Here is a 27,824-nt window from a genome sequence, read left to right as displayed (position 1 = left end):
CCCAGGAGATGAGCTTTTCTATCCTACAGCCACTTTGTGGAGACTCAGTCCCGCTTCATGAGGAAAAAAAATGAACCTTTTATTTTTTTTGTATGCTTGCCCTACATGCTCTTTTCAAATATATGTGCATGGAAATGAAGCACTCATCTGTTTACATGGCTTATAGTTGGTAAGCAGTGTGAGTCTTCTGCTATGTCCCTTTGGGACAGGCTACAGCAGAGAAAGTAAGGCTGGGAGAGTTGGAATGATGTTGAGCAAAGCCTCCTGAGAAGCCAATATGTTAGTAACTGCACAGATAAGATCATGTACTTAAATAGCACTTCATATTCAAAATGGTCACCGAAGAAATTATATGCATGCAAGCTTTATCTCTCTATTGAAATGGTATTCTCTAAGACACTGCTGATAAATTGTTCAGAACAACATCACCTGGTTTATCAGGATGGAAAGTGAAGAATGATTACTTCTTGCTTAAACTTCCAAAGTGACTAAGCTCTGGAAGAATAAACAGTAGCTATTTGCCTATCATCAAATCACTGGGAACAGTCCTTTTCCCAAGAGCAGCTACGGAGTCCTTGGCGATTATTCTAGTTTGGGCTGTACATGTTACATTACATCTAAGACCTAGTCCCTAAAATAGTGCAGTGCCCTAATGCTGTGCTTGAATGCTGCCTGACTGTTGTGTCAGACAGGACTTCCAGAAGAGCTCACGTTCTCTTGCAGGATCTTTGCTCAGCACTGCCCACACTGAGGCCTGTTGGGCTCTGAGAAAGGCAAGTCATAGCCTGGGGTCAGAGGGCTGCAAGTTGTGCTTAGGATCTTTGTTCCTAAGACTACCTAGATGATGATTTCCCATCCAAAAAGCAGCCAAATGACTCTCCCTCCATCCCCTTTGCCTGCTTACACAGAGCTATGCTGGTCAGGACCTGCCTCTGAGTAATCCCTTTGCCTTCTCTGAAGGGTGTCATCTTAAAAACGGCAATGACACACGGTTTTGATACAAATTTATGAAAAAAATGTCCTTAAACAACCAGGGAAATTGTTAAAATCTTATTCTTTAGAGACAGTCTCCAAAATTTGTGATGGCATATCCCTTTCACTCAAAAGTTATTAGGAAGAATATCCTCAGTGTGTACATAACAAACATTATCCATCTTGTACTCAGTAATGCTAAGAATCTAGTGCTTAACTGTTACAGAAAGTCATTAAATTGCTTGTGCACCAATTGCTTCTACTTTGACTGGTGAAATAAAAAACTCTATCTGGGCTTCCACTGTACAAACAGGACAGGACAAATGGAAAAGGTTTTTTGTTCAAACAGTTTATTTTCAGCTCTGTCAGGCTCCATTTATTACTAACTCTATTAGGCTCTATTTATTATAAAATCTATTAGAGTTTATATATTACCAATGCTATTAGACACTATTTATTTCCAGTGCTGTTGGGCTCCACTCACTCTCTAGCTACTCTCTCTACCACGTGCCACGCTGGGTCCAGCCCCATCACCCGCAGCGCTGGTGGTGCGGGGGGGACGGTGCGGGGCTGTTGGCCTTGGGCGGTGGGGTGGTGTTGGCACGGCCATGGCAGGGGCTGCTGCCAGCTCGGGCATCGCCAGCCGGGAGTTGGGGCGGCCCAGGGGAGCAGCCCAGCCGCTGCGCCGGGCTGCACGGGGTGGGGGGGAGGTGGGAAAGCCCAGCTCTGGTGCCAGAGGTGGGAGCTGCGGTGCGGGAGGTGCAGCCCGCGCTGGAGGCCAGCCGGGGCCTGGCTGGGGGTGCCAGGGATGGGGCAGCCCAGAAGCTCTCCCTGCCCGTGGCTCCAGCGGGGTCGGGAGATGGGGGGGGCCCTGCTTGGGAAGGGGTTTGGGAGCTGCTGAGGCCAGGAGGTGCTTTAACTTGGTGCTTTGTTGTTGGAGACCTCCAAGAGGGAGATGCCAGCATGTCCCGTGGTGGAGCTGGTGCGAACACCTCCTCCTCCACCCCAGCAGTGGTTCCCTGCACAGGCTGAAGATCTTGGTGGCTTCTGGGGCACTTCTCATCCAGCTCTTCATCAAGGCGCAATACAGCCAGGGCTCTCCTTTTGCATGCCATTCTTGGCTTGCACCTTTCCAGCAGCTGGAGATGATCCCTCTTAAAGTTATGGCTATGATAGAAGTGCAAAAGCTAAAAAAATCTAAAAATCTAAGCTTGATTGTTAGGATAAATTATTAAAGTGCTTGTGGACCTGTTGCTTCTACTTTGATGGGTGAAAGTCTGGTGAGTCTGCAAGCTCAGTCTGGGCTTCCACTGTACAAACTGGACAGGACAACTGGAAAAGGTTTATTGTTCAAACAGTTTATTTATTATCAATTCTTCTAAGATCTGTTTCTCACTAAGTCTATTAAGCTCTTATTTGTTAGCAAATCTATTAACCACTATCAACTGTTTACCAACCCTCTGCTCTCCCTAGGATGTGCTGCACTCGGTTGCAGGTGGGGCAGTGGGGAACTGCTGGGCTTTGGCCGTGGGGTGGGCTTGGCCTCGGCAGAGCCGGGACTGCTGCCAGCTCAGGCACTGCAAACAGTGGAGGAGCATGAGCAGCACACTGGAGGCCAGTCGGGGTTTGGCTGCTGGGTGAGAGCAGAATGAAGAGGCACAGGGGGGTGACCCTCCCGCTGCCTGCTGCTCCGGCAGGCTCTGGAAGCGTGGGAGCATCTGCCCGTGGGGATGGGTGGGCGCTGCCGAGGCCGGGAGGTGCTTCGTCCCGTTGCTTGGTCGGTGTGGTCATCACGGGTGGAGACGCCGGCGTGTTCCCTGCAGGCTGACGGTGTGGGCTCATGGAGCGGTGCCTTTCACCCACCGCCGGTGCATCCAGGGGTCTCTGTTTGAGACCAGTTCTCCTCTTGCACTTTGCCAGCAGGTGGGGATGGTCTCTGTTAAAGTTGGGGTTATAGTAGTAGAGTATCTAAAAAAAGTAAAGGCGAAGAGGTAGTCGACACCATTTCAAGACTGGAAATCCCCAAGCCTAAGACTTTGAGTTGAAAAAGATGAACATGGATATTGAAAATGACTCTGAGGGTGATTTGAAACCTGAAGCTCAGGCTAAAACGTTACATGACAGTTCTGTTCAGTCATCGCCACCCCTGGGTTTTTGCCGTCTGGGAGCAGAGCAGTGTAGGACATTCAAAAGCATAAGAACTGCTTTTGAAAGCCAAATACCATGACTTTTCAGCAACTTCAGTGCGGATATGAGCAAGCAGGCAATACTATTGTCCTTAGATGTACCTTCTCAGCATTCAGCAGATGCCACAGGAAGGTTTCAGATTTGGTGCAGCAGGGCATATAGCAAAGACGTTCAGAGAAATTGGATTACACTGAGTTTGTCTTTCCAATTAATGGGTTGAAATTCAGTGGATATAACTGAATTCTGTTTTAGCTATGTTTGTACTAGTCAGAAAGACTAACTCAACTTTCCTGAAGGTGACCTGAGGAGGAAATTAAAACCAGACCGCCCACTACCATCCCCACCTCCTCTATTGCAAGGCCTTATTTAATGTGTATCACTGTCTGTCTCTTTCCCCAAGACTGCTGTGAGCATTAGTTGGTGTGTGGAGCAACTGCTGTACCTGGCTGTGAGCAGAAGCTGCTGCTGCTTCTGACAGTTCAGGCAGGGAGGTGGATCTTTGGCAAATCCATTGTACTTTGGTGAATCCATAGAGGTTCAGCTGTCGAAGGAAACTCTTCATCTTCTGTGTGGTAAAAACCTGAAAAGGTCTTCTCCTGCCCAGCACCTCCTCTTTGAAGAGGTCTTCATTGATGGCTACACATTTTCCACCATCACTCCACCAAATGGACCGAAACTGGTCACTTTCCGTTATTTTCCAAAGCTTATGTGGAAAGCTGGGGAATAAGAAGTCCTCTTTCATTTCTTCTGTCCCTGCTGGACTGAAGCTCCTCTCTCTGGCCATCATCGCCCTGAGCAGCCAGGCCTTGTCCTGCCAGTCAGCAAGCAAAAGCCCAACTGGCGCCAGCTGACTGGGGGTGCTGCTGGGAAATTCTGATGCTCGTGCCCCACAGCGGTGACATCACAGTGTGACACCGCGGTGATGTTTGCAGGGGTGCCCTGGCTGAAGGGAGCCGACAGAGGAGAAAGTGCTGAAGAGCACTTTTTACTTTTCGCTCCCAGAGCCACTGGGGGTGGGACCCCGGAGCCCAGAAGCCAGTAAAGTTGTGTCAAATGGCTGTAGGTAATGAGAGGACTGTTCTGTGTCCAGCTGCATCCAGGAGTGGGGACAGCTGTAGTGTTGGGCATCCTAGTGCCTCATTCCAGGGTTTTTTCAGCTGGGCACCTCTGACACCTGCAGAAATGTTGTTATACTCTTTGTTGTCATGTCACTGAGATGTTGTCTGTAAAGAAACATGATCCAAGATATTTTAAGTACCTAATTTGTGCATTGATGTGTAGGAAGAAGCCTCCACTAGATATAGGAGAAGGTAGTCCAAAGCACAGGGAAAGTGTTGGACAAAAGGATGAGGGGTATTTTTTCAATCCTCACCTTTTTCAAGTGGTATTAAATTATTTAAGAAAACAGCAGGAAGAAAACCTTTTCTTAAAATTCATAGAAACATTTAAGTTGGAAAAGACCCTTAAGCTCATGGAGTCCAACTGTTAACCTGACACTTCCAAGTCCACCACTATATTGTGTTCCAGAGCACCACATCTACACATCTTTTAAATACCTCCTGGGATGGTGACTCAACCACTTCCCTGGGAAGCCTGTTCCAATGCTTGAGGTGAAGAAGTTTTTCCTAATATCCACTCTAAACCTCCCCTGACACAACTTGAGGCTGATTCCTCTCATCCTTGTTACTTGGGAAAAGAGATCAACACCCACCAGGTAGTTGTAGAGAGTGGTAAGGTCTCCCCTCAGCCTCCTTTTCTCCAGACTAAAGAACCCCACTTCCCTCAGTTGCTCCTCATAAGACTTGTCCTCCAGACCCTTCACCAGCTTTGTTGTCCTTCTTTGGACATGTTCCAGCATCTCAATGTCTGTTTTGTAGTAAGTGGCCCAAAACTGAATCAGAATGAAAGAAGGAAGGAAAACTCTTAGGAAAAGATATGACAGGATCAGCATCATCTTCTATCTTTCCGCTGTGGTAATGTAATGAAGAAGCATCATCTCCCATACAAAGAATCATTTTCCTGTCACCTCCTGCTCTAAAGGTGCCAGTTCCTAGCCCAAGACAGGAGTCAGGGCCAACCTGTTGTCTCTAACTCGTTTCTGCCGTGGACATGAACAAGAAGGCAGTGCTTGCACTGAACCAGCTTCGTTTCCAACCAGTGTATGCTCCACACTGAAGAAATGGTTACAGGCCATCTGTTTATCAAAGCAATGCTGAAGGGAGCAACTACATTCTTAGTAGTCTTAGTAGAGAGAAACATCCTGTTCTTTCTTGTAATTAAGAAGCAGTCCAGTTGGACAGTCTAGGTTTCAAAGACTGATTTCTCCAAAGCATCTGTAGTCCAAGAAAATCTATTAAATCTCTCTTCAAATGAGAAAATGCTGTACCAACACTGACTGGTTCATATTTTAAATAGTGTAATCATTGATACTAAAGATATATTGCAAAAATTTGTCAATTAAGACTGAGTGATGATATTTATACCAGCTAAGTAACAGCTATAAAATCTACAGCTAATGCTTCTGGCATAGATTACATGCACAATCCAAGTGGAAATGGTTTATTAAACAGCTGAACAAATTGGGGGGGTGAGGGGAGCGGGGGTGTGTTGCTCAAGAGGAATTAGAACATTAGAGTGGAAAAGCAACACTAAACTCCCAAGCCAGTGAAAAAGTTGAAATATTGACATAATAATTGACATAGCTAACTTAAAAATATCATGTCAGCTGTTAACCATTCTAATGCCAAAATAAAACTTATTAAATTCTTGCCTGAGAAGCCAAACACTTAGGTGATGATGATGATGATGATGACTGTGGCTGAATAGAAGCAATGTGATCCTGTACTGAGACATAACCAAAATCAATACTTAGAGAAATCAAGTGTATGTTGAGGGCCTGAAAGACATGGACATTTCATATGGGGTTTTGGCGAAAATACTTTTAGATAATGCTTATACTGTACAGGACTAGACTTTTAAACAATATCTGACATTGCTAAAATGTTCATCTAAATACTAGAAAAACAAGTGTGCAATCAACCCATTAGGAAGATTTACAAATTACAGAGCTCTTATCTCTCTGGACAAAATGTTCCAGAATGGTTAAAGCATCAAGCCTGGAAAAAGAGAAAAGAGCCAAGGTTTAGGGAATCTTTTCCAGAATGTTTGGGTCCTCACAAGTCAAATATTCTCAAATGAAACTAACTTGGTCAAAAATGTGATGTAGTAGGTCTGGGGAAAAGAGGTAGTTTTGTAACAGTGGTGAAAAGTACAGGTTAAAGACCATGGTCATTGCCATGAAAAGGAATATGGCCTTTTAAAAGGTACTTAGACGAAAGAGCAATTTTAATAGATCAATGCAAAGTTTTACGTCAGCAGAATTGAGAAAGCCTTGAAAAAAATCTGCACTGTTAAAGTGAATTTACTGTTTACAAAATATAGCTAATCTTAATGAGTGGGAGCAGTCAATATTGTACATAATGATGAAGAGCAAAAAGACAAACTATTTGTATTTCACAACTCTCCTACCACTGTGTTAGAAGAAAATATGAAGCTTACATAAGGAAGTGAGCTAAACAAAGAATATGAGTATATACTTTTTTACTTGCTTCTAGGAGGGTATGGGTTTTAGTACAAAATAATGTAAAATATTTTTATATAGTATGCATACTGCATACCTGGTGTGTACAATTTATATCTGTAAAATATTATTGACTGTAATATTTTCATTACAATCCTGCATTTGACTGAAATCTCTGAAGGTTGATCTAAAAACTGTGAGGAATGCAACTGCCCAGCCCATATCCTTTCCTCCTTTCTCTGAGGAACCTCTTCTTTCTTCTCCCATCTCTTGCTTTTGATGGTGTAATAACTGTGCACTTTGTCAAGTCCAGCAGAGTCCCAGGGGAAGTTTGTACTTCAGATCCACAAAAGCCTGGTCTTGGTAGGAGATTGCATTAAGTCACTTGTTGCTTGCAAGTCTAGTGGAGAGCATGGTGATCATGGTAGTTGTTTCTGTAGTGTTAGGTAGTGCACCAAGATAAAAGAACTGGGCAAAAGTTTTGCAGACTCTCATAGTGAGTGAATGGGGCTGCTTGTAAGGAACATCACAAATTGTCATCAAATACAAAATACTGTGGGAAATTGTTAGGAAGGATGGATTACCTAGTGGAGGTGAGGACAGGCATGCCTCTCCTGGAGATCATAATGGAGCTCTGGAGGTAGATATGCCTGGGTGAGTTTGTGAGCCATCCTGATGGAGGGCCAGAAGAAAGTCAGTCTGGTGCAAGGCTCAGGCAGAAGCTCCATTTTCATTTGGCAAGTCCCTTGTTAATGCAGAGGCCTAGGCTCTGTGTGGGCAGCATTATTTGTCTCTCCTGCTCCCTCTTTATGGCACATTGCAGGTATCATCTCTTCTGTGACAGGCGTTCAGCTCCCTGTGAGGTTGGGGAAGTGTCTGGGCATGGAGAGGAAGAGTCCTGGGACAGATGCTTTGTGGGCACTAGTAGAAGAAAAGCTTTGCTGTAAGGCTTCCTCCAGTTTTAGGGAGGGTGGTGTTGATGGCTTCCACGTCCTCTTCTCACCTTGTGTGTGCCAATATAGTTATTTGGGTGGAAAGCAAAGTTACAGAGAAAAAGGGAATAGGCAACTGAGTCAGCCATATATGTGGTCTTCACTAGCCATGCATAGATTGCTGGAATGGTGTGGGACGTCTGCCCAACTCCTGATGCTTGCCTGTTTTTAAGGCATCTGGGCTTGGGACCCTCAGATGTACAGCTTAATGTCCATGGCATTGGTGGCCTCTGTCCCACAGCAAATTGGAAACAATGCCTAGTAATATAGTTAATGAGCTTATTCACGAAAGCATATTTTGGGGAAATTAGTACACGACTCCTTTTCCTATCAGTCCCCTGGGCACAATTGTGGAGCCCATCTTTGTGGTGCAGAAAGACAAGTTCTCCTTCACTGGGTGTTGCTGTAATTGTTGTATTTTTTTGTACGAACACCCATTACCACAATATCTGAACACCTGTGAGGAGTTGCTGCACCAGGATGTGGTCAGGTTCAGAGGCACACAAACTGATGAATATCACATTCTACCTCTTTAATTGCCACCCCATGCAAATCTTTTTTTTGGCAAATAAATCAATGAGGGAAGTTGGTACGTGATTCATTAAACATGGTGCTCAGTACAGGGAAGGCAGGTGGAGACAGGACTTCCAAATGCTGTGGGAGCAGTTCTCTTTACAGCAGCCTGGAGAAGACTGAAGCTTTCTTTGAGGTTGACAGTAGGTTTCCTGTTCCATATTTTACTGAGGGATCTGAAGGATCAAAGACCAATGTTTTTGGAGTAGGTCTCACTGTCACCACCTTCCTCCCTACGACCTCTGGTCCCCCTGTCTTTCCTTGTCCACCCCCCTACAACTGCTCCCTCCTGATTCCCACCTCAGGCTTATGCTTTCTTGCCCAGCCCTGCTGCTAGGTGCAGCCAAGCAAATGGTCACCCCAAGTTAGTAGGCCTGGAGAATGAAGCACCTTGAGCCCTGCTTCATGTCATGCCTCACTTCTGGTTTTGGCTTATGTGACCGTGGAGACCTGCCTATTGAAAAGAGAGAGGCTTCTTGTAGCTCCCAGCAAATTTCAGAGCTACCTGAAAATCACAAGGAGGACTTGTAAGATTGTAAGAATGTGGGAATGAGAAATAAATGGAAATATTTAATTTTGTTACTTAAATAACTGATTGCAAACAGAGGAAACTTGTCTCTGCTAGTAGTAAGATGCCCGTACATGAGCAATGAGAACCTCGCCAGGCCAACATTTTGATTGAGCGCAGCTCAGCAGAACAGTAGCACAGCCTGTGAGACATCCTGTGCTTCCCTTCCCTGTCGCCCTGTTCTCTTGACTGTGCAGTGGAGGTGATGGTGTCTGGCCACATTTGCATCAGCCAGTGGAGACCTAGTGATGAACAGCAGACAGAAAAAACATATGTGAAGCCTAAACTCACCTTTGGCATTCATACTGCTTCAAGCTTGTGTTTTTTTCCTAAAGTACATTTTTAGCCAGTCTTAAGCTGCTTGCAGCTTCTGTTTGTGTTAGGCAACTAACTACAGCTAAACTAATAAATCAGAAATTAAATATTTCATGTGGAAATACTCAGAAAGCCAATGTATGATGGTGCTCTTCCCTGTAGTTAGCTGCTTAGAGCACTACTAAGTGATGCATGAGACCCAGTTTCAAATCCCTTCTCTATATTTAAATGCAGAATCTGGATTTAAGTCTCCTGTGCCACAGAATGGCCCTGTCCATTGTCTGGGGGCCATTTTGTGATGGATTTTTATGCCTTTCTAGCCAATCTCCTTGTGGAGATGGGTGCAGTCACCAGCGGCCAATGTGTCACCAGCCTGGAAAATGAGTAGCCCATCTCTGGTGTGCTGGAACAGCTGTCACTCGGCAGTCATGCCATTGCAAAATACTCTGTTCAGCTCTGTATACCTTACTCATGAGTAGATGTTCCTTTTCCTCTAATTACCTCTGTGCTACTGTTACTCCCAAGCACCTTGGAGCACTATTAAGTAGTAATAACTACTGCTACATGTGGGAGAAAACAAGGTTAATATGTAGCTTGTTAAAAGAGCTCCAGTGAGGAGCACGGAAAGGGGGTTTTGTCTTGTACAATGTGTAAAGCTCCCATGGGTGTATCTGAATGCAGGTTTACTAGCAGAAGAGTTATACTCAGAAGGCAAGTGGTTTGGTTCCTGAGTATTGGACTCTGTCAGGTCAGCAAGTGGGAGAGCAATACTTACAAGTTGAGCCTCTGTGATTTGTTTTATTTTTGTATTTAATTTTGTTTGCTTTTTATCCAGAGGTCTTTGAAACCAAATGGAAGCTCCAAACTGGTGTTGAGTCAAGACCTTGGTCTGGTTGTGGGTATGTGGAAATGGGCTGGAGTGGTCAAGATGAGCTGTATTACCCCAACCTACTGTGAGTACTGTTTCACAGACCTCTTACCTGTACTGTAAGGAGTCTTGTGTCTCCCCATTATGCTGATGTAGTGAAATGAAAAGCTGAGTGAGCTGCACCTCTGCACAACAGAGTTGCATGGGGAAGGGTTTCTGTGTAAGAACGCAGCGGGATGTTTGTGCTTGCCAGCTGGAGCTCTTGATTTGCTGCAGTGCTTGCAGTGTCCCTGCAGTAACTCCCCTTTAGCCGGGATGGAGCCTGCAGCTGTCATGGTCTGTGCCACAGGGAGAGGGGCTGCTTTGGGGAGAAGCAGAGGCCAGAAAAATAGTGTTTCAACACCTGGATTCCCATTGTAGGCCATGTCCTGTCAGTGTTTTGTTGCCCTCTAGCTACTAGCATAGTGAATTTAACTGCAAACAGGCCAAGAGCAGGGCAAAGAATGCAGAAGCTGTTTGGGTTGTGGTACTGGATACTACACCTCAAAAGCCAGGCGTCCAAACCCATCTGTAACTGTGGTGTTCTGTAACTCTAGCTACACCATGTAGCAGCTTGGAAAATGACATAGAGGAAAGGCTTCTTTCAAGAACCTCTGGGAGCGCTTAGTACATACTGGTTATATTTGTCCAAGTGTTGTGGATGACCATAAAAAGTGAGCGGAATGACATCAGAAAGCTCTTATAGTTCTGTTTTAGTCCTAGCTGCGCTGCTTACCACAGTTAACATCCTGGTCTTCCCCTCTGTGCTTTCAGTGCCTTCTCTGCAAGGTCACCAACACCCCAGCTGTCCTGCTTAGATTGATTGTCCTTAACTTGAGCTAGCTGGTTTAGAGTGAAGTCCTTGTACAGACAGGGCCATCTGTAGCTCTCTCATGGGTCCACACCATTAATGAAAGCATTTGCTTTCAGTTGTCTTCTTATAACTAAGTCTAAATTGAGCTGCTGATGGGTTTTGCACCAGCTGGAGTGCTCACACTCTTCCTTAGCAGTTTTTACCCTAGTAAGTAAGGCCCTAGTAGTGTGATCTTCCACAACTGTGAAAGTGGCCTTGTGTGCTTCTTGGAGCCTGAGTCTAAAACATCACTTCTCAAGGCTGCCATGCATGGCCTTCTGGTGCTCCCTCCTCCTGGAATGTGTGTGACTAGGCATGTGTTGACCTACAAGGGTAGCACACGTGATGCACACTCAACAGTAGCTTCTTAAGCTGTAACTTCAGGACTTCTGGCTGTATACCTGATCCTCTTCTTCTTTTGCCCTACTCTCAGACCAGAACAGGCTCAGGTACTGCTGTCCATCCATGTGATGCTCTTGCTGGGGCTTGCTCTAGCCTGTGGCATTAAAAAATAGAAAGGACATACCCTTTTATCACTGTGCTGTGGCAAGAAAATAGTCGTATTCATTTAGAACTATTGCAGTCTGTTTGTAAGACATGATATAATTGAATAGTCTGGCACATTTCCCACAGCAAACATTGTTAATCCCCACTAGCTCGGATTAGTCACCACTTCTTACAAGCCTTGACACAAAGCTAGCAAGTTATTCAGTTAATCCGCACTTACAGGATAAATATTGCATCCTATGGGAAATTAGGCAGTATCTTCTTCCTCTCCTATTGTACAGTGATGCATTGTGTCTCTTACACCTGAAGGTGGAATGGAAAAATGCAATAACATATGATTGATGTTAGCAGACACCTGCTATCACAATGCAGCTGGATCAGCAGGGAAATTTAGTACAAAATAGTTTGCTGAAACCAGGCAGAAAATATAAACATCATCTTTGTGCTCTTCATGGCACTGGAGAATTTTCCTGTTACACAACAGTAAGTATTCGATGCCTCACAGCTGCAAGACTCTTCCAAGTGTCTTCTCTTCCTTTTTACAGTCTTTGCCCAAGCTTTATCTGCAAGTAGTGTCATTGGAGTTGGTTGGTATATTTCCCATAAAACCAAGGTCACTGAGATGAAGGTGTTTTAGGCTCTGAAATTTTGCAGAATCCAAAGTGAAGCTCCAAGTTTCCTCATGGACAATCTTCAAAACATGAAGATCATACTGAGTAGGTGATCTGAGATCCCATTTTTCTAGGCAAAATAGCTGAGTGGATCTGGAAACACCAGGTTTCCAGCTATTGGGCAATTTACCTGGGGAAGCTGGCTTGAAGCAGAGCACCAAGGAAAGCTGAGAGACTTCAGTTCTGCAGCCCTGCCAGGGAGTTTCTTCTAAGCCTGCACATTGCAATGTCCAGTGAAACCAAGACCATCAGTGGGCACAAGCAGGGAAAGAAGGGTTCTTCTGGCTGGGGAGCTTTTGATTTGTGAGGAGTTTTGAAAATTTCTGAATTCAGTGTGGTTTCATCCAAAACCTTTAAAAAAAGAAAAAAAAAATTACTTGAGTATTCCCTTATATGCTTAACTCTCCCTGTGGTTTTGACCAACTTAAATTACATTTTATCTTAGGTCATGGGATAAATAATTACATGAATGAATGGATGTTTCTTCACGTCATTGATTTATCATCTCATTGGACTGAGTTGTGTTTTCAGGGATTTTAAGCTTATATTTCACTCCTAGTCAATGAAGTAGAGTTGTAGGTGTTAAGTAAAGTGCTTTTGAAAAGAGAGGACTCATGCTAAGAGTTTTTTTTTGTTTTGACAATCCATCTAGTCACTTATACACAATACTGTGTGAATAAGTTTCCTTAAATTTGGTAGTGATTTATGTCTCCCTCTTGCCCCATTCAAAAAAATCTTCTAGTGACCACATGTGTGACCAGTCCTGATTCCCCAGCATCTGGTCGGAGTGGATGCTGGCTGCCAGGCAAAGTCTGGCATGGGTATCATAACAAGCTGAGGTTTTTGCATTGGGTGATGTTTGTGTCTTATCCTTGTGCTTTGCTTTGTGGTGTTGGTTGGCTGCCTAGGAAAAGTTAGGTTTCATTTCCGTCCCATCATTAGCTGGTTAAAATAGTTCTACACTTGATGTTGGAGTGATAACAGGTTGAACAGTAAAATTGTGTTAACACTGAGTCCAATGGAAAAGCAGTGTTTTAACCTCTTGTTTCTACTGATCCTGGATGTGACGAGGAAGATTGTTATGCCCAGTGTCCATTTAGAAACTCTCCCACCCATCGTTTGGATTTTTAAATACTTCTTTATTATGTTTCCATTGTATTTCTTGAGGACAGGTCAGTAACTACAGGAAGAAAGTGCTCAACTCATCCTGTCTTTGCTCACACTGAAACCAGCTTGTCCCTGAATTCCTTTTTTGAGCAGTGTCCTGGCCCCATGTTCAGAGTGGCCAAGCAGAAAGGCGTCCATCTGTGCTGACACCTCATCGGTCAGGTCCAAAAGCTGTAATGTTTCTGTGCTTTCCCCAGAGTGTGTCTTTTGTGTCTAATAAACCATGTTGGTAGGGCTCTTAGAGAAAATACAGCATTCAGGCTGCCTTTGTAAACTGACACTACCCTACGGCTCCTGGAGGCAAGAGCTGGTGTTTCTTTGGTGCCTGGAGATGACTGGGGGGGAGGCTACAGACCAGCTGAGATAAATCGCTGAGTCAATTGGAAATTGCCAGCAGTATTTTTCTCCCCTTCTGTCCCCATCTAGAATTTACACAAGAAGGTCGTGTTACTGTTGTTTCCTCTTCTACATTCCCTGTCAGACAAGGTCATTTTCGAAGTCAATGACCAGTTAAGCTTTAATTCTGCAACCATGGAAAATTATTATCAAAGGGGACAAGCTTCGAAGTAGATGATTAACTGGCACATCCGATGATTGGTTACATTTTAACAGGCTCCTTTTGCACAACTACCTTCAGCTGTAGTGAACTTGAACTCATATGAAAATGAGTTTCCCATGAGATGTAACGGGGTGACTCTCCCCTACAATGTGGTTAAAGCATCCATTCCTGGCTGAATAAATAGATTGTAAGGGAAAGGACACAGTCCTCTCATAACAAACTCCTAGCTTGTTAATGCTAGTAGGATTTTCTTTATTTTCTGTTGCCAGGATTACGAGAAGCATAGTCTAAATTTCCCTGAAATAGGTACAGCCTCTCATAGTCCTTAACTAGTGAAAGCATCAGGGTGGATTAAAGCCAACCCCACTCCTGTGTTGGCTCAGGTTTTGGAGTAGCTAAGAGCCAGGCCAGGTTTCTGTGAGATGTAATTCATCAAGGAGGGAAATGCAGAGAAGTGCAGCAGTGCCAGGAGGAGCAAAATAATGTCTAGGTTACAGCAGCATGGCCTAAATTCATCCTTCTACTACTGTGTTTTGGAAATGCTTTTGTAAAAGAAAATGTTGTGGGGCTGTATGGTGTTTTGGTGCAGAGCACATATGCAATATTTATAGTCTTCTCATCTGAATTAGCTGCAGAGTTTGAATGTTTCATTTTTAATAAAGGAAAAACAAAGGCTGACAAGCCAAAGAGGAGTACACTATGTAATGAAACCTCATTGAGAGAAAGATGCTGTCACAAGGTGAGCTTTTTTAGTAAATTCATTCCTTGCTTCATGTATATACTGCATCAGCCTTTCCCTTAAGGCTTCCCTTCACTGTGGTTTGAAAGGTGCATTTGGGGAACCTCAAGTCATCTTGCTCCAACCTGAAATGTAGCAGAAGCTGATGTGGTTAAAGCCATTTGCAGCCAAAGCATTAGCTGCCATCCACCAGCAGAGGCACCGATATCCATGGAGTTCTGCCTACCTATATCAGCAGAGCACCTGGCACAGAAGTTTATGCCCCTTGTTGAAAAACTCACCTAAGAGAACTTTTTCTGCGCTGATCCTGTGCCGCTTCAACTTGCCTGCTTATGGGTATCTATCTTCTCTAGCTCCTGTACCACTGGCACGGATGTGTCTAGACTGGCTGTGGCTGTCCCTGTTTGACTGCGGTCTAGTCCAGAGTCCGTCTCGTTACACAAGAAATAAGCAGAATTTGCCTTGCTGGTGGTGCCAGGGGAGTGTGAGGCACAGAGTGAGATATGCAGCCCCATCCTTGGCATCGTTCCCCAGACTCAATTATCTTGTCTTCTCTGGATGACCCCTTCCAGCTCACATACAGCTGAGGGCAGAAGTTGGCCTTTACTTTGGTTTATTTACAGCAGCTTCATTTTTGTTCTGTTTCTCCTATTAGCAGTAAGGAATGAATTCTGTTCTTGGCTTAATCAGGGTAACTGTGAGCAGGCTCATGCCTGTGCACTTGGAAGCTGTTTTTAAAAGCTGGCTGATATCAGTGTTATGGTGTAAGGCTGATAAATCTTTAAAGAGAAGGTCACAGGGCTGCCTGCAGAGACCTGACATTAGCTTCTACTGACAGCGATAGAAACTGGTGGTGTATGTCTCTCTGATATCAAGGAAGGATATCTAAAATTCACCTCTGCCTAAAGGGCTAATCTCCTAAAGTCCTTCTGAATGGCTTCTGAGACAGGCTTGAGCAGGGCAGGCATTCATGTTTGTCCCACAGGATGTGCCTGCCATCCCTTTCCCCATGAATAGCTTTGAGTCAAAGCTTTAACAGCATATGTACAGCTCATTCAGAAAGCAGAGCAAACTGGTGTGTCTCCGCTGGACAGCTGTTAATTGAGACCTGCAGTGCTGAAAGCCTCTAGCAATCAAAGATCTGGTTATAAGGGTGTTTTCCTTTTTTCTTTCTAACCACATGAATGGAAACTGGGGTTCTCACTTAGTGACACGATCCTCATTCCCAGGCCTTATAATGAAATCTAGAACATTTGGACACAGGACTAGAGGAGGACCCAGCACTGGCAAACATCTTGTTCCTGCTGGAGGTGATGTCCTTGTCTTGGTGGAGACAGGCTCAGGTGTTACACTCCAGCTGGAAGTTCATCATCCTTGTTGGCTGCTGTTCCAGTTGTGTAACTGTTTGTGAGAAGTTGTGCAGGATGATAAACTGGGTTTTGTGTCTGGTAAAACTTGACCATGAAATGCAAAATGTTGGAAATAGTGAAACAGATGCCTGTCTCTAATAGTGCCAGCAAGACAAGGTTTCTGGGAAGAGTATGTCAGAATAAACCAGCTGATGCAGCTGGGGATAAAGCTGACAGAAGTAGCCCTGGAGGTCTTTTTCAGGTCTGAAATAGAAGCTGCTAAAGCTTAGGGAGATGTTAATTGGTTAACCATCCTTAGACCACCGTGGCTACAACAACACTGCTGTAACAGCAGCAGCACGGGCATTTGCTAACCTCTTTCTCTGTAACTCCACTGGCATATGTTAGTCCCTTGTTTCCCTGCTCTCATCAGCCTTCTGCCTTTTAAAATGCGGAGTGTTCATATAAAGACATTAAAAAAAAAAATCTAGAAATGATTTTACATGACAGACGTTACTGTCAAATGTAGGAAGATGGCCAAAAGGCTAACAGAACTGAAGAACAATTCAATACAAGCGTTTTTCGGTGCCAAGTGATCTGCTGTGACCTGGAGTGTTACTTTCACAGCAGACTTTTCTATGTCTGAACAAGAGAGAGGATTCATCAAGGTACACAGTGGAATGCTAGTGGGAGCGGTGGTGGCCTCAAGCCCTGGCGGTCAGGCGCTTGGATAGTTTTGGACTATGCTTTTCCTCAATGATTATCTAGGTCTCTTCTTTTGTTGTTCATGCTTGAATGGAGGACTGCACTGTAACTGCTCCCTGCTGGGAGCAAGGACATATTTGCATTATAGCAAATGATGCCTTAACAGAGGACTGGATTTGGTGTATTCATGTGATACGCAATACCTTTGAGACCTGTCCATCCAGCTTAGTTCAGATATTACACCAGCTGACAGTTCCCAAGACTGTAGAAATCTGGCAGCCTGTCATCCCAACTGGGAATCTGTTTCCCACAGAATTTGGCAGGGCCAAAATTTGCTGACCCTCAGAGACCGGAGCATTGCTCCTCTTTTCCACAAAGCTAAGACTGATTTGATGCACACTGAAGAGTTGTGTCAGAGCTGGAATTTGTAAACAGGTGTGAAGCCACTGCCTGAATGGTTTTACACCTGATTACACCAGGAGGGCCTTGGATCACTGTCCTCCTATTTCCTCCTAGTTTGACTGCAAAGTTAAAAGTAGTGTTTGCTTTTGTAGTGCTAGCTCAATTTCACTGGTTTATACTGCAGACTATTGGTGGGAAGTACCTAGGCACTGAAATTTTAATAATAGATATTTCAAATTACATGCTTGCATCTTTTATTGTGTTGTTTTGTTATGCTTGTGCAGTTTGTAAAGGGCCAGGGGATCCCATAAGAAAGAACATAATGTAAATCTGTATCATTATATACCTTCTAGTGTCAGCCTCAAGGAAATCCCAATTGTACTTCTGTTCTTTAGGGGCAACAGTAAAGAATCAGCCCTCTAAGAAAAATTGGAAAAGCATTAAATTAGCTTTTGCCAATTCTGATGATGGAACTGCAACGAGATAATTCATAAGTGCAATGGGCATGCTCTATAGCCTGTGCCAGCAGTCTCCAGATACCAGCAATGCTGAAGGGGCCGCACTGGTACCCACTGGACTTGAGTATTTGTGGTATATTCTGGAGGTCTGTCCTTACCATGAGGAGTTGGTGGGGATGGAGAGGTCTAAGGAGGCTGGAATGCTGGAGTCTGCAAGAGGCATGCAAGGGATACAAGCATAATATAAATTTGGAGGAGAAAAAGCCAGTACCAGGCAATCGGAAGTGAAGGCAAGAGCAGCGAGACCTACCTAAGAAGCCTCATGGAGGTGTTTTTGGCAGCATTTCTAGGAGAGGACTGATTCCAAGTTTAATAAAGCTTTGATCACAACCTTTTTCTGAGGCTTTTACAGGACAATGCAATTTAGTGTTGCAACAAAATTGGGCTTCGAAATGCTCTATGCAGCCTCTCTGTTGGCAGCCACATCATCCCAATCAATAACATCAGTCCATCAGCCTTCTAGAAGCACTTAGTAGTTTGGGCACAATCAGCCTGGTTCAAATGCAGACCCAGAGTGTTGCAAGTTTAATAGCAATGGGTCCTGTCCCTGACTGATGTGAACTGAACCTCTGCTGACGTCAGTGGGCTGTGCTGATTTGAATGAATTCAGGACCTTATAGCAACATTTTTCTTGAAAACCCATTTTAGGAGAGGCTGCTGTTAGCATGGGACTGTATCTCATCTTGAATATAAATGCAGAGTTGACTGCTATTAAATACATAAGCATCTAAATCATACAGTAATAGCAGCATGCAGTTATCAGCTCCTCTGTGGTCACTCTGCACTTCAGACTGATGGCTCTGGGTACTCACAGCTTAGCAGGAACTACCTCTGGTGCAGGAAAAGCCCACGCTTTGCAAGAAAGTGGGGTGTGGGAAACAGCAACCCTTTTCTCACAATCACAATGGACTGTAGCCAGGTGTTTGGGATGCAAGTTCATCTCATACAGCATCTGCTGAAGATGTGTACAGCACAGCTCTGGCTATTCAGTTATTAATGATACTGACTGTATTTTCTCTGTGGAGGGAGTCCTGGGTCTGAGGATCAAGCTCTAGGCTAATTACAGCATCACTGTCCCCACCATCCTTGCAGCCTGTGCTCATGCACTGTCTCAGGACAAGGGGAGAAGAGGCACTTGAAGTCTTGGCTTTCCTTTATGATACCTAACCCAGCTTGGATCAGAGACCTCCCTGGTGCCAGGATGTTGCTCTTGCTCCATGAGCAGCTATCTCATAGTACCAGGCTTTGTTACAATTCAGAGTCCAGTTCCTCATCCTTGCTGCTTGAACCCTGTTTAGAAAACTCAGTGCTTCCCACCCCTTGAAGGTGTTGACTCACCTGCAACTAAAGGCAGTGGATTTAAACCTGAGAATTTGTCTAGAAAAGCAAAACAAAACCAAGGCAGCTGGTGATGGTTAAAGAGGTAGCTTTGAAGATAGGATTTTATCTTTAAAAAGGGTGTGTAGGGAGGAGGAAGCAAATGACTATGAAGGACAGATGCGAGGAGAAGCCTGTAACATTTGTATCTGTAGTCCTTCCATATTTTTGTTTCATTGTCTGTCTGGAAGGTGATGGAGAAATTCAGAAGCCAAATAGTTGTTTGTTTTTAAAGTATTTGAATCCTTAGCTTGAAGGTTGGGAGAGCCTTGTATTGGCTTTAAGCCATATGTTTTGGTTTGATTTTTCTTGGGGGGTGGTGAGGAAGGATAATTTTCTTTTTTTTTATCCGTGCCTGTTCTCCACCCCACTCTTCCAGTTGAGATGAGACTTGTTGGAGAAATTCCTCCAAGATGAAACTCCCCTGGGCTTGGCATAGTTACACTGGGAGTAAACACTGTTCATGGTGTACAGGGGATTGGGCAAAATATATAGCAGGCCCTTTGCAGGGATCTCTGTTATGTCTAGCCTACCACGCAGGGATTTCACAATTATTGCAGAACATAACTCAGTGTTGAAGTGACCGAACAAAATTTGTTATATAAATCTTCAAAAAGACAAGGGACAAAAAGAAGAACAATGCACTTAGGAGTCTGAATGCTGGACATAGAGAGCATGTGGTTATCTCCACCGAGCAAAGTTCTATAACAAAACCTGTATGCATCAGCACAAACAACAGCAGAGGTAAAAGAGTCCTTCATGTCTTAGACAGAAATCTCCATAGTCCAGACAGTATTTTCTGTTGACCTTCTCATGACAAGCCTATCCTGACCTGCTGTTAGTGCTGTAGGAATAATTGGTTTTAAAACTCTGATTTGTTAATGAACAGTAACACTGGTTTGGATATGCTTGAGTGTTAACTTTCCAAATCTACTCTGCAAAAAGAACAAACCAAAAATGTTAATTTGGAGTTGAACAAAGTAGTTTTGTTCTTTTAAATGGCTGGGACAGCAGCTCCTTGCCCCGTTCTCCTCTGGAAGCCAGGCTTAGTGTCACCATGGCTCCCAAGGTAGGACTTGGGTTGTTCTGCTGGAGGCCAGGCTTGGTGCATGGTGAAGAGAATCCCCCTCTTCCATTTAGAAGAAGGGCGGTATATCAATAATGGATTTGAGACTGTCCCTTCTCTACTGGCAGGGTCATGTACCTTGTCTTCTGAGTTCTGCCCTGGCTTCATTTCCATGATGCCAGACAAGTTCTTATAGATCAAGGCAAGGTAAAACACAATGGGAGTCGAAACTCCTGTTAATATACAGAGAGCACCCTTATATATTCAAATATCAACTTATCACCTAGTTAGAGATAAGACACAAAAAAGCAGCTCAGCCAAGGGAAATGAGATGAGATTCCCATGCCACTGAGTGAAATGTTATCTTGTGTAAACCAGGCAAAATGTGAATCCCAAACCTCCATGTTCAACCAGACTACAGCTGTTTCAAAGCAGATTCAACAGCACTACAAAGTGCGTTTTCTTTTTTTCATTTCCCCTAGACAATGCACTTATCGAGGAAGTAAGGATGAGAACAAACAGGCCACCCCATCGAGCTGCTGCTAGATCAAACCTAGTAGGAAGCCTGACTTCCAGCTGGCTTGTTACAGTGGCCAAAGGAGGTGAGACCAAAGCCCATCTCCCAAATTCCAGCACTGCAACCAGATCCAGGAGGAGGCTGGTTCAGAGCAATTCCTCCCTGAACACGCTTCTCTTTTTCATCAGTCATTTTATGGTTTTCAGAACCAGAGACTATATCCAATGTACTTTTTCCTCTGTGCCTCTGTCTAAGTTGGTGCAAACCCCAGTTCTGGCCTCTACAATAGCAAGTGGCATGTGGTTGAACAATCCCACTGTATGTGAAAACACACTGTTAGCTAAACTGCAGATAGTGCTCCTTGAGCAAACCACACCCCGAGACCTTGTTTATAACAAGATGGGAGGGACCACGTGTGATGACTGTTTCATGGCAACTGAAATCATAATTAGCACAGCTATCTTCATATGTTGCAAGATAATTTCTCTTCTGGAGGGGGTGGATGTTAAAATATATGTAAATGATCAATTAAAATGAAGGGCTTGTTACTGGCTTGCTCTCTAGCTGTGATTTGGTAGACAAACTTGGATAATGTACATTCTCAAGCAGTCATTGCAAATTAAAATATAAAAGCAGAAAGTGGTTTTGGAAAAGGATGTCATTCTGCTTTCTGATCCACACGTCATCCTTATCGAAAAGAGTCACAACTGTGTGACTTCTTGAGCTGGGCGCGAACTGAGCAACTACTTCAGTGCCGTGAAGGCAACTTTGTGGTCTCTTAGTTCTCAAGCATGGCTGAGAGCAAAAGTGAGTGACAGCACAGCAACTTTTACGGTGTTAGCCGTAACTATAGGCTGCTGTGCTTTGTCAGAACAGGGGGGATAATTAAATATTTACTATTGGGGATAAATGGTGAAGCAAGAGCTTTTTTTGAGTGTGTGTGTGCAGAGTGGGCCTGGTCCTGCGTTCTTAAATGGACTGATCTGAAAGGTGTCAACTCCTGCTCTTTGTGAGTAGATGCAAGAGACACAGTGATCATGTATAAAGGTCCAGAGCCAACAACACGCCATGGCTGACTTTGGAGCTTTTTGTATTTTTAGCATTGCTGGTGGCAGAGATACCGACAGCAGAATGATCCCAGCTCCCTTCAAGTGAGAAATGATTCACGCTCTGTAAAAGCAGCCCTGCTCTGCAAGCAGCCCTGTATCCTCTGAAATGAGGACTTTAGCTCTTGAACTTTTAAAAGGACCTCTTTTTTCCAGGTCTTTAGAGTGGTTTTGCAGTGTTTTACTGTTAGTATGGATCACCTGTTTCTGGACCGTTCTCTCAAGCAGCATTTTCTCGGAGCATTCTCTTTTACTCTGGCCTGGCACTGGAGCTGGGTACTAGAAGATTTTAAACTCAGATCCAATTTGGCATTCTCAACACTGATGTGAATTGTTCTCTTCTCCACTTCACCCAGATATTAGTCCCTTCAATAAAGAAACCTGTAATAGTTAAAGCTTCCCTCCGACTGTTCTTCTGATGTATATAATCAGAGAGACAGTGTGAGCTCGTGATACCAGAGCATCTTGTCTCTGGCCATCTGCTCTGGATGTTTTTTGAGATGGAGAGAAGATCTATTTCCAGACAAGTGGCACTTGGTTTCAGTGGGAGAATCTGGATCTTTAGCAAAAGGTTTTACATAGACTTGAAATAAAGAAGGGGGAGGGAGTGTGAGTGGGAAAAAATATTTTAGTAACGCTTGTGGTTTGCGAAGTCTTATAATATTTCAACAAATGGCATGTGCATACCATACAAAGACAGCTGTAGAAACAACCTTCAGAGAGTTGATACCTCTTTTAATTAATTACTTAGGCTGTTTAAAAGGACACTTGATTTTAGCACAAAACACTCGTACTGAGTCTCCACATCTTTGAAAGCTGCTGGTCCTGTCTGAACTCTTTACCCTGTAGCACCATATCTTATTCAAGGTTGCTCTTCTGATGCTCTATCTGCACAGCGGGACCGAGGTGAAGGCCTGGGTTTTGCTGTGGGATCTGCTGAGGTGAGGTTTGATGAAGAATGCAGTTCTCCCACAGAGTTGTGCATCTTCACACAAATACCTTGAAAGGAGTAGAGCATCTCATGGCATTTTCACATGCAAGGAAATACATGCTCTTGTAAAATCAAGATTGCTTGCTTGTTCTGTGCTTGCTCCATAGTGCAGTGCTGCTTTCTGCATGTTCATATGCAGGCAGATTAAATGACTCAGCTTCAGGAACTGAAATAATGATTCAACTGAAAGTTTAAACAAAAGTTGCAGGATGGCAGAAAAGCCTTGTGTGGACTTTCCACTGTTCCAACAACTACTTGTGACCTTTCATACAGTCAGATAAGTGGCTTTATCAGACAAAAACCTGAAGCAGGAATCCAGCTTGTTAACAGAATCACTTGGGTTGCAAGTGACATTTCTTTCTTTCCTTTTACAAGCTTGATTGCCACATTTTAAATGGCAACATTTATTCTGAGAAGAGTTGACTGAGACTTTAGCCACATCATTGATTTATGCACCAGATACCGTCAAATTGTATTTGCGTTAAGGAATGAGCTATAAGCAGGGAACTGGAAACTGTGGCTTAAAAGGTGAATATCCTCTTGATATCTAGGTTCAGATCTTAGGTCACAGCTTAAAATGAGTATTAACAACTCCTAGAGTCTGGGGGGGGGTGGGTGTGGGGGGGGTGTTGCTTAACTTTTTTTTTTTTTTTTTTTTAAATTCAGTTGAGTAAATCAGTGCACAGTTGGCGCTGTTAAAAATAGGACAAAGACTGGCTAATAAGTCGGATCAGACTTGAGGTGCATCTGCAGAGCAGTGTATAACCATATGTAAGAAGTTCTGTTTATCAATTGATTTATTAGATTTATTTGTTCATCAGGGACTTTGTGCAACCCGATGAAAGATCAAGATATCCCTGCCTGTGTCAGGAAGGTTGGGCTAGATGATCTTTAAAGGTCCCCTCCAACCCAAACCATTCTGTGATTCCTCTCCGTTACAGGTACAGCTCCATAAGAAAGAGAACAATGCCAATGTATGGAGCATTTTTAGGTTCTTCAGAACTGATTCAGTCCTTTCCAGAAATCCAAAACTTTGTCAGATGATCATTGGAATGGGTTATATTTCCTGTCTTCTATCTCATTTAGAGAAGGCAAAGATTAAAATATGCAACAAGATGAATAAGGAAAACAGAGAAAATGGCAAACTATTACAGCCGTGCCCCTCAGGCAAACCCGATTGTGCTCCTAAATCACAAATCTTGTTCCAAATCACATGGACATGAATGTTTCTCAGTGAAATGGTTGCCTAGTTTGGGTGGCATGGGTGAGGGAGTTAGGCTGTAAAAAACATCTATTTTTTAGATGTAATCTTAGAAATAGTTAAAAAATCCAGCTTGAGGTAATTGCCTGTTTCGGAAAATTGCAACATAAGGAGCTAAAACTTAGTGAAGTTGCGTGCACTAGAGAGTGGAGCTGGATGCTCAAAGGTCCTGGGCAGACTGTACCAGGAGTACAGTAATGTAATCTGTAACATAAAGTATATATTATGTAAACATAACATTTACTGTAATGTAAAGTATAGCTGAGAGTGTGTGATAGGTAGAGAGAGAACATTAAGCAGCTTCTGGTGTGTTTACTCTGGAGAAACTGTAAATGGACATTGCAGAACCTGGTTCATGACTGCCATTTAGATTAGGAAGCCAAGAAAATAAATATTGCTGTAGAAAATGCTTAAATGCCAAGACCCTCAGACGGTTAGTCAACATTCTTTTAGGAACCTAAGGACAGAAAAAAAACAGCAAATATCCAGACGTCGTCTTTACCTGAGAACATAACTCATAGCAGTCTTAGGAAAAATGAATCAAGTTGAGCATGTTGTTATCTAGGCTGTTTCTGCTCCACGGACATTCTGTTAAAATAAATTCTTTAGTATTTTCAACATACTCATGAACAGAAATCCATGGCTTCTTTCATTCCCCAAATCACTCTGAGCCACTTCTTTCTTCAAGAGCATGTATTTTATCACTGTTTTGGTTTCTCCTCTGTCTCTTCTGCCTGTAGACTCAGCAATGTTCCTGATGGGTATGTCTGTAAGGAGCCTCAGGACTATGATCCTCTAATCAAGGCTCTCCTGGGGCATCTACATTGAGGGATCAGCCAGGAGTGGGAAAGGAAACCTGGGTGGCTAGTGGGGTAATTAAATTTCTGCAGGACCACTTGGAGCCGGAGCCAGGAAACAACAATCATTACTTCTCTCAAATCAGGCTTCTCAGCTCAAAAATGGTGGTTAGGATTGGTGTTACTACAAGGAATGTGAAATAGATTGCCTTTTCTTTCACCACACTGCCCAGTGAAAGCTACTGCATGAAGCTGGGAAAGCTTGCATGTCAATCATAGTAGTAAATCATGAACATTCCTTTGGATAGAGCCCTGTAATCAGCTTGGAGGAAAGCATTAATGACATGTCTTCAGTACATTCTAAGAATAATGTAGTCTTTAAACCCTCCCATATATTTGAAACTGCTGAAGGGGGTGTCTTCTTAAAAAGCTCTATATTCAAATATTATGATCAATAATTGTAAGAATTGCAGAGTAGACACTGTCCTGGACTGAGTGAGTGGTGGAGTTTTTTGGTGGCAGAGGAGGGGGCTATAGGGGCGGCCCCCTGTGAGAAGCTTCTCGAAGCTCCCCCAGCTCCAAGTCAGCTCCACTTCTGTTTGGAAAACTGAGACAACCAGCTGCACCTCTGCGATAAAGTATTTAAGAAGGGACGTGGTAAGGAGCAGTCGGACTTGTGAGGAGGAGTTGCTGCAGCTGCATGAACACCAAGGTCAGTGGAGGAACGGAGGAAGAAAGGAGGGGGGAGGTGTGCTGGAGCAGAGACCCCCCTGTATCCTGTGGTGAGATGGCAGGGCGGCCCCCCCTGCCACCCATGAAGATCTACGGTGGAGCAGACACTGATTTATGGCCTGTGGTTTCCACCTGATTTATCAAGGTGCTTGTGCCCGAAGAAGGCCGGGGTCTCATGGGAAAAGGTAACCCCACTGCTGTAATTCAGTGCTGGGAGGATTGCAGCATGTGGGGGTGTCCCACGCCGGAGCAGCTCGGGAAGGGCTGCAACCGTGGGAGGGAATCCAGTCGGAGGAAGTTAGTGACCCATGACGGAGCAGTGTGGGGAACACTGCGGCCTGTGGGAGGAACTCATGTTGGGGAAACTTTGTGGAGGACTGTCCCTGTGAGAGGGGGACCACGATGGAGCAGGGGGAACAAGTTCCAGGAGCTCCCCCCACCAAAGATAAAGGAAGTGGCAGCACTGCCTGCACCCCCCATTCCCTGCCCCTGTGCCACTGGGGGAGGAGGTAGAGATATAGGGAGCAGAGCTGAGCCCGGGAAGAAGGGAGGGGTGGGGGGAAGGTGTGCTCAAGATGTGGCAATGCTTCTCACTGTCCTACTCTGTAACGTGTTGTTAGTGCCTGTAATAAATGTATGTTCTTTTTTTTTCTTTCCCTAACAAGTCTGCCTTTTGCTCATGACCATAAAGGGGGATTTTTTTCCCCATCCCAGTCCTATCTCAAACCCCAAGCCTGGCTCTCTGTCCCTTCTTACTGCCGGAAGAGAAGGGAGAGAGCCGCTGTATGGTGGTTGGCTGCCGACCAGGCCCAAACCATGACAGACACCAGGCAAACTATTGATATATCTTAGTAGTGTCTTAGCTCCCAACCAGCCCCAGAAATGGCTGTCTTCCCCTTCTGTTGTCTGGAAGCAATTTCCATGTTGGGAAAGATGGTCCAGGCCCCATGGCATACTCTTGATTGATCAGCTGATGTTCTTGGAGTCTAAATATCACAAGATTTGGAATAAAATCTGGGATGTTAATTTAGAGCTCATTGCATGTTTGGTACCAAAGCTAATGCCCAGTTTAGGCAGCCTGATAGGTGGGTTCTTCCTGTCCCCAGCTGGTAAGAGCAGTGGTTGCATCTTTGTAGGATGCTGATATGGGCACAGCTCAGTGCTCCGTGGTTGCACTGAGGGTAACCTAGGTGCAGGAGATTGAAATCGAAGAACCATCCGGGCTGGAACACTACTTCTTCCCTGATGGTGAGTAAGTGACTAGCATGAAAGGAAGTTATCTGATATGGTGACAGTTAAAGTCATATCTATGTGGTGCTCACATAACTAGCCAAAATAATTATCATTGTGACTTCACAGCTCGGAGAGTAACTGTATAAGCTGCTTCTGATAATGCGCTGATGTTGTGATGACAGAAATTGGTGATGTGTTTTGTGGGAAGTCTTGGGCTGGCTGCTACTCAACTTGAGCTCTTCAAGATTGCCCTTGTTGGTCTTGAGCTCTTGCTTTTCATTTTTTTAAGACTGTGTTACTAGTATTGAGGAGACACTGATATTTCAGATCCTTTCTTCAGTTGGACTTCTTAATTTTGCTTTTTGTTGTCTATGGAAACTAGTTTCTTCTAACACTGTCCTGCTTAGATCTGATTCTGAGTTGATGTTCAAACATATACTCCAGTGCCATATGAGGCCAGCTAGTGAGTATTTGCCAAACAGAAGCTGGGCAAGCAACAGCGGGCTGGATTGGAATGAGCAAAATAAAAATGGAAATTACAGGAATGTAATTTTGAATGTCTCAGTGAGTCACAATCTATTTGTTAACAACAGAACGCCTTTTGGAGAGTGTCTGAAAACCTGGGAAGAAGAGTACAGAACATATAATGTCACCTTCACTCAGACTGAGTAGACCATTGTCCTGCTGCAAGACTTCAAAAGACATGTTGTCCAGCAAGAGTTGTGCTGGCAGAGTTGAGTTCAGAAACAGGAAAGGAATTGAATGTGTAGCCTGGGACTTGAAACACAGAAATTGGAATTCAGTTATGTCCCATTCTCTTTTCTAGATATATATGTGATAACTAAAGAAGGAGAAGGATACAGTGCTCTCTGATCTGGAAAAAGTTCTATTTCAATATTAATCTGAAAGTAGATGGGAAGAAGAGCCCTGTCCAAATGAAGGTAGCTTTGTTGTTTATCCTTTAATAATCATCTTATCTTAACAAGGAGGCATAGCATCTGTGTGATGATTAATCTGTGACTATTTGGTTACTGAATATTATTCATTAAAAAAATGGTTTAAAGTAAACATATTGTACTGCCTTGGACAGATTCTGTTTGGGAACTATTTTGTTTGAAGACTATTTCCCTGGCACTTTTCAGTGATGACTATATGGGAAATACCAATTTTAAAGTATTGG

General features: G+C 44.0%; 1 protein-coding gene across 1 annotated transcript; it reads right to left on the bottom strand.

Annotated features, from left to right (window-relative positions):
- Window positions 1-2,441: 2,441 nt before the first annotated feature.
- Window positions 2,442-3,943, bottom strand: LOC116960990 (heat shock transcription factor, Y-linked-like). The gene is made up of 3 exons (XM_042799877.1): window positions 3,602-3,943; window positions 2,836-2,940; window positions 2,442-2,549 (listed from the first exon to the last, which is right to left on the bottom strand). Exons 1-3 carry the CDS (start codon window positions 3,941-3,943, stop codon window positions 2,442-2,444), a joined length of 555 nt encoding a protein of 184 aa, XP_042655811.1.
- Window positions 3,944-27,824: the final 23,881 nt, after the last annotated feature.

The sequence above is a fragment of the Tyto alba genome, unplaced genomic scaffold (genome assembly GCF_018691265.1).
Source record: "Tyto alba isolate M040663 unplaced genomic scaffold, T.alba_DEE_v4.0 Super-Scaffold_3, whole genome shotgun sequence".
Classification (NCBI taxonomy): domain Eukaryota; kingdom Metazoa; phylum Chordata; class Aves; order Strigiformes; family Tytonidae; genus Tyto; species Tyto alba.
This window is presented reverse-complemented; position numbering and strand designations above follow the sequence as displayed.